This window comes from Lontra canadensis, unplaced genomic scaffold (assembly GCF_010015895.1).
Source record: "Lontra canadensis isolate GAN:19392208 unplaced genomic scaffold, GSC_riverotter_1.0 scaffold180, whole genome shotgun sequence".
Lineage (NCBI taxonomy): Eukaryota > Metazoa > Chordata > Mammalia > Carnivora > Mustelidae > Lontra > Lontra canadensis.
This window is the reverse complement of record NW_022631174.1, coordinates 918,970-933,409: the sequence shown is the minus strand read 5'-3', so window position 1 is coordinate 933,409 and position 14,440 is coordinate 918,970. Positions and strand designations below refer to the sequence as shown.

Genomic DNA, 14,440 nt, shown 5'->3' with positions numbered 1-14,440 from the left:
CTGCCTTCGGTTCAGGTCATGATCCCAGCCCAGGTCCTGGGATCCAGCCCCACATCGGGCTCCCTGTCCAGCAGGAAGCCTGCTTCTCCCTTTCCCACTCCCCCTGCTTGTGTTCCCTCTCTCACTGTCTGTCTCTCTGTCAAGTAAATGTATAAAATCTTAAAAAAAAAAAAAAATTAGTTCAGTTATGTTTTTTTTGTGTTTCTTTGTTTTAAAGATTTCAGTTTTAAGTAATCTCTATACCCACCATTGGGCTTGAACCCACAACCCTGAGATCAAGAGTTGCATGCACCACCAACTGAACTAGCCAGGTGCCCTGCCCCCTTTTTTTACTTTGAGGGAGAGTTATAATCTAGAGAAATTATATGTTAGTATTTGAAATTTAATAAAATTGATACCAATATTTTCTGGCAGGTGACATGGTTGGGCATGGGTAAATTTAAAAATAGTACTGTTTTGTTTGGTTCAGTAAAACTATAAGGTAGTTTAAAAAATACTAATATTATGGCATTGATTATAACAGAAAACATATTAAATTCATGTTAGCATTAAGTAAACCTCGTCTTTGAAAGAGTATACTGCAAGTAATAGAAATTACCTTCTCTCTCTCTCTCTCTCTCTCTCTCTCTCTCTCCTCCCTTAGGTGGAATGAACCTTATTCGTTGACTATCTCCTGATTACTGGTTGGATTCACTTGTAAAAGAATCGTCTTCCCCTTTGTGGACGCCACTTAGTGGCATATTTAATTATAAATCCAGGGATCACAAAGCTTTTTGATTTCCCAAAGGAGGGACATACCACTATATCAAAGAAGCTTGATATTACAGCCAAAATGGTGCTGTCCCAGAGACAACGAGATGAACTGTAAGTTTCTCTGTTTTGTGTGGTTTTTTAAAACATCTTCTCATAAAAGACAAAGTAGCAAATTAAAATACAGCTTTGGGAGAGCTATTCTTAGATTAAAACTATTACTGTAAGTGTTCAGATATTGTTTTGGGCAGTTTGGTCTGATTTTAAAACTGGATCTTTGAAATAGTGTTATACCCTTGTGACTTTATTGTATACAAATTTAAAGCAGAACAAATAAGTTAGTTGGGATAAGTTTTACTCTGAGCTTGTCTTAAATATATTACGTTCAGTAGGAAAATAGATCATTCAGAGTTCCTAAATTTTTTTGTGTGAAATGTGTGTATTAGAAAAATGAAGGCCTTTATGTTGTTATTGTTAATTCCTTTCCTTTGCCTTATTGTATTTTTTTTATCTTTATCATCCAGGGGCTGTTAGAGGATTTGAAATTTATGAGGTAGATAACGTAATAGTTAATGTAAATGCATTAATGACAGAGGCATAAAATGATTCGACCACTGATATTTTATAGTATCTTGTAGCATCCCATATATTGTAGCATTCTGTTTTTGTAGGTAAGGAATACGAGGAATAATTTAGCTTCATGTTCTAGATTTTTAAATTTTCTGTCTTTTTACAAAACTATTTGGGAATAATTTCAAATTTATAGGTAAGTTGTAAGATTGGTACAAAGAATACTTAATATACATTTTATGCACTTGACCTGTTTTGTAACATTTTTATACCATTTTGTACCATTTTCTTTATCATTTGTACTCCGTACCTGTATGTGTGTGTGTGTGTGTGTGTGTGTGTGTGTGTGTGTACCTGCAGTATTTTTTCCTGAACCATTTGAGAATAAGTTGCATATACAAAAGATCTTAAGGATATTCTTCTATAAAACCATAGGACAGTTGGCAGTTCAGCAAATTTAACATTGACATGATACATTTATTGAATCTACTTTCCATATTCCAATTTTTTCAGTTGACCTGATAATGTCCTTCATTGCAGGGTTCTTGGTTTGTTTGGTTTTTTTTTTTCCTCTCTCTCTCTCCTTTCTAGTACACTGTCCATACAAAATTAGGTAATGTATTTAGTTGTCATTTCTCTTTAGTCTTTGTTATTTTTAAAGATTTGTTTCTTTATTTCAGAGAGGGAGAGAGAGAGAATCTCCAGCAGACTCCCCACTGAGCATGTTGCCCGATGGGGGCTTTACTTTTTTATATTTTTTTAAGATTTTATTTATTTACTTGACAGAGATCACAAGTAGGCAGAGAGGCACGCAGAGAGAGAGGGGGAAGGAGGCTTCCTGCTGAGTAGAGAGCCCGATGTGGGGCTTGATCCCACGACCCTGGGATCATGACCTGAGCCCAAGGCAGAGACTTAGCCCACTGAGCCACCCAGGCACCCCGGGGGCTTTACTATTTTGGACAGAGAGAGAGAGCACACGTGAGAGGGGAAGAGGGAGGAAGAAGAATTTAAAGCAGATTCTGTGCAGAGCCTGACATGGGGCTCCATCTCAGGACTCTGAGATCACAACCCGACCCAAAACCAAAAGTTGTATGTCAGCCTTGTGCCACCCAGGCATGCCTAGGACAGTAATATTTTTGAGGAATAGTCGTTGGTTTGGGTTTTATTTAATAGTATATTCCTCATTTTGTAGCTGTCGAATGTTTCTTCATGATTAGATTCAGATTATGTATTCTTGACCAGAATACTATGTAAGTAATTTGTATTCTTAACGGGATATCATGTCTAGAGACACATAATGTTTATCTACCTCTCAGTGGTGACGCTAATTTTGATCCCTCAGTCAAGATGCCTGATTTCTCCACTGTCTAGTTACGTTAATTTTCTTTTCAACACATAAAAAGACATCTTAGGACCATGCAAAACATTCTTTTTTTTTTTTTTAAGGTGTATTTATTTATTTGAGAGAAATCAAGCAAGTGTGGTGGGTAGAGGGAGAATATCTCAAGCAGACTCTTCACTGAGCTCAGAGCTGAGTTCATGACCAGAGCTGAAATCAAGAGATAGCCACTTGGGGTGCCTGGGTGGCTCAGTGGGTTGGGCCTCTGCCTTCGGCTCAGGTCATGATCTCAGAGTCCTGGAATTGAACCCCCCAAGGGGCTCTCTGCTCAGCAGGGAGCCTGCTTCCTTCCCCTCCCTCTGCCTGCCTACTTGTGATCTAGCTCTCTCTCTGAAATAAATAAATAAAATCTTTAAAAAAAAAGAGAGAGATAGCTGCTTAACTGACTGAGCCACCCAAGTGCCCCCATGCAAAACATTCTTATTTCCATCAAATTTTCACACTAAATTTAACATCCATTGATAATTCTTGCCTGAACCATTCTTTACTACAGTGGTTGCAAAGTGGTGATTTTCATACACAACCACTCAATCCACATTACTAGTTATCACTCAGCCTTTTGCTGTAATCTAGGGACTTTTCTGCATTTCTTCTTATTTAGTTGTTTTTTTTTTTCCCATTATTGGTATGAACTCCTAAGTTCTCATATTTTCAATAGGTTTTTATCATTCATTACTTTTCTTATACTTTTGGTGTTTGACTATTCCAGACTGGCCCATGGGATCCTCTTCAGTTGGCTCTTACTTATGGCCTTATTTGTGGACACTTTATTACTTTCTAGCATAACAAGGTGGTCCATGCTTATGTGTACCCATCCTGCCTTAATCCTAGAATCAGTCATTGCTGCAATAAGCCGTGGTTCCTTTTAGTGGGGAATGGCATTAGACATCAAGATATGGGTACTAAGTGTATTTATTGCTGTGGGGTGTCTGCTTCTGGGCTCTTTAAGTAGACAGAAACAAGAAATGTGTACGTCTAAACATTACAGATGCTCTGGTACATATGTATTCTAAGGTTATCTCAGTCTTGGCATTATTGACATCTTGGGCTAAATAATTCTTTACGGTGAGATCTGTCCTATACACTGCCAGTTGTTTAGCAACATCACTGGCCTCTACTCACTAGATACCACAATTAAAAATGTCTCCAGATATTGCTGGCTCTCCTTGGGATGGGGCATGTGTAAAATCTCCCTGAGTTGAGGCCCACTAATACACATACACATTTACAGGTACTTATTTTATTTTATTTTTTTAAAGATTTTATTTATTTATTTGACAGAGAAAGATCACAAGTGGGCAGAGAGGCAGGCGGGGGGGGCGGGGAGCAGGCTCCCCGCTGAGCAGAGAGCCCGATACTCCCAGGATTGAGTTCCGCATTGGGTTCCCTGCTCCTTGGTGAGCCTGCTTCTCTCTCTGCCTCTACCTTTCTCTCTCTCTGTCTCTCGTGAATAAATAAATAAAATCTTTAAAAAAAAAAAAAAGATTCTTGGGGCACATGGGTGGCTCAGTGGCTTAAACCTCTGCCTTCAGCTCAGGTCATGATCTCAGGGTCCTGGGATTGAGCCCCGCATTGGGCTCTCTGCTCAGCAGGGTGCCTGCTTCCTCCTCTCTCTCTGCCTGCCTCTCTGCCTACTTGTGATCTCTGTCGAATAAATAAATAAAATCTTTAAAAAAAAAAATCCTCTCTCTGCCCCTCCCCTTCTCTCCCTCTATAAAAGGAAAAAAATAAAGATAAGGGATATACATGTATGTTTTATGTTTTATTGTTTCTCCTTTTTTTTTTTTTAAAGATTTATTCATTAGAGATAGAGCAAGAGAAAGAGCACAACCAGCGGGAGGGACAGAGGGAGAGGGAGAAGCAGGCTTTCCACTGAGCTGGGAGCCCCATGTGGGGCTTGATCTCAGGATCTCTGGTCATGACCTGACTGACTGAGCCCCCCCAGGCATCCCTTGTTTGTCCTTTCTTAAGTAAAAAGGTGGCACATTATATGTGCTCTTTAGCGCTTGGCTTTTTTTCCATTAGCAGGACCGCCCCAAACTCCATATCAGTTTGTTTTTTTTTTAACAACTTTTCTCTCTCTCTCTCTCTCTTTTTTTTTTTTTAACAATTAGATAGTACTCTTCTGTGTATATACCATGTTTCTTCAACCATTCTCCCATGTTGGGACATTTATGTTCCACTATTTTGTAACTCTAAATAATATTGTAATTAATAACTCTGCTTATGTACTTTTGTGTTAATGAAGGTATATCTGGTTTTTAATCATTCTTGTTTCTAAATCCAGATCTTGGGGCGTGTGGGTGGCTCCCTGGGTTAAGCTTCTGCCTTCGGCCCAGGTCATAATCTCAGGGTCCTGGGATCAAGCCCCTCATGGGGCTCTCTACTCAGTGGGGAGCCTACTTCCTTCTCTCTCTCTGCCTGCTTCTCTGCCTACTTGTGATCTTTCTTTCTGTGAAATAAATAAATAAAATCTTTATAAAAAAAAAAATCCAGATCTTTTTCTTCTAGATGCCTGTGCACTGACTGTAAGTCATCCTTACTGCCCTCATAACCAACATTGATATTTAAATATTGTGGCCCAAAATAGAGCTTTTTTATTATTATTATTATTATTTTTTTATTTGATAGAATTGCATTAGCTATGAGAGGGTCAGAGGGAGAAAGAGACTCCATGCTGAGCAGGAAGCCTGATGTGGGGCTCGATTCCTAGGACCCTGAGACCATGATCTAAGCTGAAGTCAGATGCCCAACCGACTGAGCCACCCAGGCGCCCCCAAAATAGAGCTTTTATTTTAAATAAAAATCAGTTGAGGAGAGAACCTAATTTCAGGTGGCTAAATTTGTAGGGGATTTTAGGTAAGAATGACATGAGAGTGCTCTTTAAGCAAAGAAAATTGGTTTTACATCTAAATGTAAACTTGGGGAGTAGAAAAATCTTGAGAGGGGCGCCTGGGTGGCTCAGTGGGTTAAGCCTCTGCCTTCAGCTCAGGTCATGATCTCAGGGTCCTGGGATCAAGCCCCTTATTGGCCTCTCTGCTCAGTGGGGAGCCCCCCCCCCCCGCCTGCCTGTCTGCCTACTTGTGATATCTCTCTCTCTCTCTCTGTCAAATAAATAAATAAATCTTTTTTAAAAAATCTTGGGAGTTTTTAGTAAGGAGATAAAATGATGGTTTTTGCTTTTTCTCTCATTTTTGAAAATAATATGAATATATATTTACTGAGAGGAAGAAACAAATGTTTATGTACCTCTTACAAGTAAGATACATTTTGTCACTTAATCTTGCCTTTGCAACATTTTAGCATTTCTAGAATGTTGGATACCATTTAGCTTGTAAAATACTTTGAGGTGTTTTGGGGTTGAAATGCAATGAATTTTGACATACTGGACACCCATCATTTGAGCAGTACTACTAAGTATGATTCAGCTCAGCAAATGTATATTGCCTGCCTTCTTTGTTTTTACTTTGCTGTGGCATACAAATATTGAGTAATAAATTCATTTAAGTGAATATGACTGATATCTTTATTTTACAGATAAATTGAGGATGGGAAAAATTAAGATGACCAATTTCATGACTAGTAATAGAGGCAGGACAAGTTTCCCAATTTTAAGTTCACTGTTCATTAAATATTACAATTCTATTACCAAAATTAATATAAAATTAATATAAAAATTAATATGGCAAAAGGAGAGCTAAGAGAAACCTATCCATGTCAACATTTAAAAATGTACTTCTGGGGCGCCTGGGTGGCTCAGTGGGTGAAAGCCGCTGCCTTCGGCTCAGGTCATGATCCCAGGGTCCTAGGATCGAGTCCCACATGGGGCTCTCTGCTCAGCGGGAAGCCTGCTTCTCTGTCTCTCTCTGCCTGCCTCTCTGCCTACTTGTGATCTGTCTGTCAAATAAATAAAATCTTTAAAAAAATAAAATAAAAATGTACTTCTAGGGGTACCTGGGTCACTCAGTTAAGTGTCTGCCTTTGACTCAGATCATGATCTCAGGGTCCTGGGATTGAGACCCAGATTGGGTTCCCTGCTCAGTGGGGACTCTGCTTCTCCCTCTCCCTCTGCCCCTCCCCTGCCTGTTCTCTTTCTTTCCCCCTCCCTCCCTTTCAAATAAATAAAATCTTCAAAATACAGTAAAAAATAAAAATGTACTTCTAAATGTTTTGGAGTTAAGAGAACAAAATGAAACTTAGGAAACGAAATAAATAATAATGAGGTTATTTAGGATAAAAACCAGTGTACATAAAGTTAGATTGTCTAATAAGTCTTTTAAAAAACCAAAGGTCGGGGGGCACCTGGGTGGCTCAGTCATTAAGCATCTGCCTTCGGCTCAGGTCATAATCCCAGGGTCCTGGGATCGAGCCCCACATCGGGCTCCCTGCCCTACGGGGAGCCTGCTTCTCCTTCTCCCACTCCCCCTGCTTTTGTTCCCTCTGTCACTGTGTCTCTCTCTGTCAAATAAATAAAATAAATAAAATCTTAAAAAAACAAAACAAAAAACAAAAACCAAAGGTCGGGGTCGGGGGTGGCGCCTGGGTGGCTCAGTGGTTTGAGCCTCTGCCTTCGACTCTGGTTATGATCTCAGGGTCCTGGGATCAAGCCCCGAATCAGGCTCTCTGCTTAGCAGGGAGCCTTCTTCCCCCTCTCCCTCTGCCTGCCTCTCTGTCTGCTTGTGATCTCTCTCTATCAAATAAATAAATAAAATCTTAAAAAAAAAAAACAAACCCAAAGGTCAGGTGGTGCCTGGGTGGCTCAGTGGGTTAAAGCCTCTGCCTTTGGCTCAGGTCATGATCCCAGGGTCCTGGCATCAAGCCTCACATCAGGTTCTTTGCTCCACAGGGAGCCTGCTTCCCCCCCTCTCTCTGCCTGCCTCTCTGCCTACTTGTGATCTCTGTCTGTCAAATAAATAAATAAAATCTCTGAAATAAATAAAAAAACAAAGGTCAGAAATGAGCTACACATTCAATTCAAGAATAAGAACAACAGGGGTGCCTAGGTGGCTCAGTTGGTTAAGTGACCAACTTTTGAGTTTGGCTCATGATCAGAGGTTTGTGAGATAGAACCCCACTTCTTTGGGCTCTGCTTTCAGTGACCAGTCTGCTGGGAATTCTCTTTCTCCTTCTGCCCCTCCCCCCACTTCTGCTTGCTTTCTCTCTAAGACAAATAAATCTTTTTTAAAAAATAATAAGAACAATTAAATAAGCCCAAAGGAAACAAAGAGAAAGAATTTTTTAAAAAAGCAGAAATTAATAAAATAGAAAATATAACCTGGTAAACTTGATTATTAGCAAAATTAAAAACTAGCTTTTAAGAAAGACCCTTAAAAAGACTGATGAATAAAGAAGAATAGACACAGATGAATAATACAGTAATGAGAAAGGAGACATAAAATGAACTCAGAGGTGATTTTCAAAATTATGAAAATGTTCTACCCTATTAAATTAGAAAATCTAAATAACCAGGTGATTTTCTAGGAATATATATGTGATAAAATTGGTTCAGAAAGTAGATAACTTGAATAGGGTACTATAGAGGAAATTTTTTATTTTATTTTATTTATTTGAGAGAGCATGAGAGGAGAGAGGACAGTGGGAGAAACACTCTCTGGCGATCAGAGAGCCTCATGTGGGACTTGATCCCAGACTCCAGGATCATGATCTGAGCAGAAGGCAGTTGCTTAACCAACTGAGCCACCCAGGAGCCCCTATAGAGGAAATTTTAAATATAGTTAGAGACATTAAGTCCAGATGGTTTCTAAGCCTAGACTCTTAATTCTGTTGAGTCTTTAAGGACCAGTAACTTTGAAGATTATATTGCGTTCCACAACATAGAAAAAGGGGGAAAACTTTTTTTTTTTAAGATTTTATTTTTTTATTTGACAGGGAGAAACAGAGTAAGAGAGGGAACACAAGCAGGGGGAGTGGGAGAGGAAGAAGCAGGCTTCCTGCTGAGCAGGGAGCCAGATGCAGGACCCTGGGATCATGACCTGAGCTGAAGGCAGACGCCTAATGTCTGAGCCACCCAGGTACTACAAAAGGTGGAAAACTTAAGAGCTCATTTTCTGAGGCTAGAATAGCCCCTTTAGTAGCACTAGGCAAAGGGAAAATAATAAACATTACAGGTTAATTTTTACATGAACTCAGATAATAAAAGATACTAAATGACCATTGAATATAGTAGCATATGAAAAAGTTCATATGGCCAAGTATGATGTATCCCAAGAACACAAGTTTCCAACATTAAGATACTTATTAATGTAATTAATATATTAATAATAGAAAACTCGTATCAGTCCTAAAGATACAGAAACTTTTTTTTAATTTTACTGTGTTGTGTTAGTCACCATACGTCATTAATTTTTGATGTAGTATTCCAAAATTCATTGTTGTTTTTTTTTTTTAAAGATTTTATTTATTTATTTGACGGACAGAGATCACAAGTAGGCAGAGAGGCAGGCAGAGAGTTGGGGGGGGGGTAGCAGGCTCCCTGCTGAGGAGAGAACCCAATGCTGGGCTCCATGCCAGGACCCTGGGATCATGACCTAAGCCAAAGGCAGAGGCTTTAACCCACTGAGCCACCCAGGCACCCCAGCCAAAATTCATTTTTTACATATAAAACCCAGTGCTCCATGCAATAACGTGTCCTCCTCAATAACCACCACCAGGCTCACCCAACCCCCAGAAATAATTTTAATACCCACTTTTAATTGTTAATTTTTTTTTGGTTCTGTTTATGTAGGCTCCACATTGAGTGTGAAGCAGCCCTGAGATCAAGACTTGAGCTGAGGTCAAGAGTCAGATTCTTAGGGCACCTAGGTGGCTCAGTGGGTTAAAGCCTCTGCCTTCAGCTCAGGTCATGATCTCAGGGTCCTGGGATCGAGCCCCGCATCGGGCTCTCTGCTCAGCAGGGAGCCTGCTTCCTCCTCTGTATTTCTGCCTGCCTCTCTGCCTACTTGTGATCTCTGTCAAAATAAATAAAATCTTTAAAAAAGGGGCGCCTGGGTGGCTCAGTGGGTTAAGGCCTCTGCCTTTAGCTCAGGTCATAATCCCAGGGTCCTGGGATCAAGCCCCCCATCGGGGTCTCTGCTCGACGGGGAGCCTGCTTCCCTCTCTCTGCCTGCCTCTCTGCCTACTTGTGATCTCTCTCTCTCTGTCATATAAATAAATAAAATCTTAAAAAAATAATAAAATGGAAAATAAAATCTTAAGGAAAAAAAAAGAGTCCGACTCTTAACTGACTGAGCTGTCCAGGTGCCCCAAGATTGTTAAAAATTTCTAAAAGGGCTACTTGACTGGCTCAGTAGAGCATGTGACTCTTGATTTCAGGGTTGTAAGCTCAAGCCCCACATTTCGTATAGAGATTACTTAAAATATTTTTAAAATACTCTTTTCTCTTAGAAAATGAGAAAGGGTATATTTTCTTAATTAGATTGAGGCACTCTGCCTGAAATTTACAGCAAGTGTTGGAGGTAGTAAGTACATTCCCAAGGAATAAAAACAGGTTCAGAGTTCCCATGTTTTTGCTACCATTTAAACTTAGATTTACATTCTAACCAATGCAGTAAGGCAATAGAAAGAACTAGATAGAACTGTTGGAAAGGAAGAAAGCAAACTTATTTGTAGGTGCTAACATCTATATAGAAAATCAAAGTGGTGGTGGGGGGGCACTTAAAGTGTCTCAGTTGGTTAAGAGTCTGCCCTTCAGTTCAGGTCATGATCCCCGGTCCCAGGATCAGTCCCTGTGTCAGACTCCCTGCTCAGTGGGAGTCTGCTTTTCCCTCTCCTTCTGCCCCCCCGCCGTGGTGCTCTCTCTCTCTCAAATAAATAAATAAAATCTTTTTTTTTTTTTTTAAGATTTTTAGTTATTTATTTGACAGACCACAAGTAGGCAGAAAGGCAGGCAGAGAGAGAGGAGGAAGCAGGCTCCCCACCGAGCAGAGAGCCCTACTCGGGGCTCGATTCCAGGACCCTGGGATCATGACCTGAGCGGAAGGCAGAGGCCTTAGCCCACTGAGCCACCCAGGTCCCCCTAAATAAATAAAATCTTAAAAAAGAAGAGAAAGGGGCACCTGGGTGGCTCAATAGGTTAAGCCTCTGCTTTCGGCTCAACCCCACATCTGGCTCTCTGCTCAGCGGGGAGCTTGCTTCCCCCTCTCTTTCTGCCTTCCTCTCTGCCTACTTGTGATCTCTCTCTCAGTCAAATAAATAAATAAAATCATTTAAAAAATTCAAAAGAAGAAAAGAAAGAGAATCAATAGTTAAATTACTGGGTTTAGTATATTGTCCAGAAATAAGATGGCATACAAAAGTGAATTGTTTTTGTTACTGGATAATGTAAAAAAGATTTCTTTGCCCTCTTACTCTAGAAAAAAGAAGTTAATAATGGAAAATTGTCAGAGCTCCCAAATTATTAATAAAATTAAATACAGTCCCAATTAAAATCCAAACAGAATTTTGCATGAATTTGGCCAGCTTAATTCTGAAATTCTTCTGGAAGAAGAAAATGCTGAAAGATAGAACAATAAGAAAAAGATGTAGTGTTCAGCAAATAGTATCACTACCATAGTTTGTACTAAATAAAATAAATTTGAATTCAAACGAAGTAAAAGCCCAAATGGGTTTTTTTTTTAAGTTTTTTTTTTAAGATTTTATTTATTTATTTGACAGACAAAGGTCACAAGTAGGCAGAGAGGCAGGCAGAGAGAGGAGGAAGCAGGCTCCCTGGCTGAGCAGAGAGCCCGATGCGGGGCTCGATCCCAGGACCCCGGGACCATGACCTGAGCCGAAGGCAGAGGCTTTAACCCACTGAGCCACCCAGGCACCCCTAAAAGCCCAAATGTTAAGCACATACAAAATAACAATGTCAAAGTAGTAGGAAAAAATACAGCCTTTGGTAGGAAAGGACTTTGTACAGATTCCAAATATCGAAACTAAAAGAAAAATGGATACGTGTGACTATATCAGAATATAAAATTTTCATATGAAAAAAGACTTAAAATAATAAATAATAATAATAATAATAAAGTGACCCAGCTGAGAATACTTGTTGCAACATATGTAACAAAGAAATAGCATCTAGAATATATAAAGAAATCATAAAAATTGATAAAAATTATCAGCCAGTAGAAAAATGAGATAAAGATAATACTAAGGCCATTAACAAACAAAACAAATTTAAAATTGGCCGGTAAACATGTGAAATAATGTTTAAGATGTGTAAACAAAATGACAGTTTGTTCTTCAGGCAGTTGATCGAAATGAAAAAATTCTGATCATAGACCGCTTTTGCCAGCAAGGATGTGGGGAACTGGGTTGTTTTAGACACTGGTGGTGGGAATGTATACATTGTTATAATTTCTTTAAAGGTCATTTTAACAATATCTTTTAAAGTATGTCCTTTGATTTAATGTTTTATTTATAAGGAGGTTTTTTAGCACATGTGCAAGTATTTTTCTAGGCGATAGCTATGTAAAAGGAGGTTTGTTGCATTGTTGTTTGTCTTAAGAAACTGTTAACAACCTAAAATGTTGATCTGTCAGTAAGAGTATGTTAAATACGGTGCATTCAGGGGCGCCTGGGTGGCTCAGTCAGTTAGACGTCTGTCTTAGGCTCAGGTCGTGATCTTGGGGTTCTGGGATTGAGCCCTGTGTTGAGCTCCACACTCAGCAGGGAGTCTCCTTCTCCCACTTCCTCTCCCTATGTGATTTCTCTCACTCTTGCTCTCTCTCAGGTGAATAAATGAAATTTTTAAATAAATAAATGTGTGTGTGTGGGTGTGTGTATAGTACTTCCAATCTGTGGGATACCTTATAGCAGTTTAGGAATGTAGTATATTCATGTTTTTTAGAGAGCTTTAAAATCTATTGTCGAGTGAAATAGCTTGCTAAATAACATACTCTGATACATTTATATTGAACACCCCCTCAAATACGCACACCCAACTATATGTTTCTTCTGTGCCTTTATATCTGTTAACAGTGGTTGCCTGTGAAGAGAAGAATAAGATTTGGATAGAGTGGAACAAAGATTTGTGACAGTATTGTTTGAATATTTTATAAGGCAATACTTACTAATTTTTTTGTGTAATAAGAATAATATTTTAGGGGTGCCTGGATGGCTCAGTGGGTTAAGCCTCTGTCTTCGGCTCAGGTCATGATCTCAGGGTCTTGGGATCGAGCCCCACATCAGGCTCTCTGTTTGGCTGGGGCCTGCTTCCCCCTCCCCCACTGTCTGCTTCTCTGCCTACTTGTGATCTCTGTCTGTCAAATAAATAAATAAAATCTTAAAAAAAAAAAAGGTAAAATTTTAGTGAATTTCTTTTAAACAAAGGAAGTACAGATAACAAGTTGCGGTCATGTTTTAGGTCAGCTTGATATTCCTCTTTACTTTTCTGCCTGTGTATCCAAAGTGGTTTTTTTCCCACCTATCTTCATATTCACCAAGCTTGATTTTATTTTTTATTTTAGAAATGTTTTCTTGGGGTACCTGGGTGGCTCAGTGGGTTAAGTCTCTGCTTTGGGCTCAGGTCATGATCTCAGAGTCCTGGGATCGAGCCCCACATCAGGCTCTCTGTTCAGCAGGGAGCCTGCTTCCCCCCTCTCTCTCTGCCTGCCTCTCTCTGCCAAATAAATAAATAAAATCTTAAAAAAAAAAAAGAAATGTTTTCTTTTACTCTATTTGATTATATAGTATCATATATTTTTTGTTTGTTTTTAGTTTTATGTTACTATAGATTTCGTTTTTTTGAGAGTATGGAGTTATCTAATTTTCCATTTCTTTCTGGGATTTTTCTTCCTCTCTGAAACATTCTTTCCTCTAGTTTATTTGCTTTATTACTTTTCCCCTTCTCTCTCTCTCTCTCACTTATTTTTTTTATTTTTTAAGATTTTAAGTAATCTCTACACCCAGTATGGGGCTTGAATTTACAACCTTGAGATCAGTTGTTGCGTGCTCTACCAAGTCAGCCACACGTATTTTTTCCCCTTCTCTTAAGAAAATATTCATTAGTTCTGTGTTGCATCCTTCCTTCTTCTTAGTCATCTTTGAGGATAGCTCTGTTTGTGGGAAAGAATGAGTTGGGATAGCTTGAAACTTAATGTGTTGTCTTAGAACATCTTTCTATCATATTATTACAGTCCCATGCCCTGGGGCATGTTGCCTCTCAACTTTCCAGATCCTCTTCAGCTGAGCTGGCAACCATCCTAAAGTGATCTGAAAACCCTTTATTTATTTATTTATTTATTTATAAATAAGTCTCCTTTTTAATTTTTTTTTAAAGATTTTATTTATTTATTTCACAGAGATCACAAGTGGCAGAGAGGCAGGCAGAGAGAGAGAGAGCGCGCGCGCGCGTAGGAAGCACGCTCCCAGCAGAGCAGAGAGCCCAATGTGGGACTCGATCCTAGGACCCCACGATCATGACCTGAGCTGAAGGCAGAGGCTTTAAACCACTGAGCCGCCCAGGTGCCCCTGAAACCCTTTTTAGATAATTTATTGTGTTTATCTCTGTTAGTTAATTTTGGCCAACACATCAAAACTAATTCTTTACCCTTCTCTTCAGTTCTACTTTACCTATATATAGCTTCACTGCCCTAAAAACCCCAATGCTTCACCTATTTGTCCATCCCTTGGCAACAACTAATCTTTTTACTGTCTACATAATTTGCCATCTCCATAAAGTTGGACTCGTATATAGCCTTTTCAGAATGACTTTGA

The 14,440-nt window shown here is 39.3% G+C and overlaps 1 protein-coding gene across 1 annotated transcript in view; it reads left to right on the top strand.

Annotated features, from left to right (window-relative positions):
- Positions 1-14,440, top strand: part of PAFAH1B1 (platelet activating factor acetylhydrolase 1b regulatory subunit 1) — a 91,351-nt gene that overhangs the window by 36,495 nt on the left and 40,416 nt on the right. The window contains exon 2 of the mRNA XM_032846725.1: positions 644-864. Within this exon, the coding sequence (XP_032702616.1) occupies positions 833-864 (32 nt within the window). The 5' untranslated portion in view covers positions 644-832. The remainder of the gene's footprint in view (positions 1-643; positions 865-14,440) is intronic.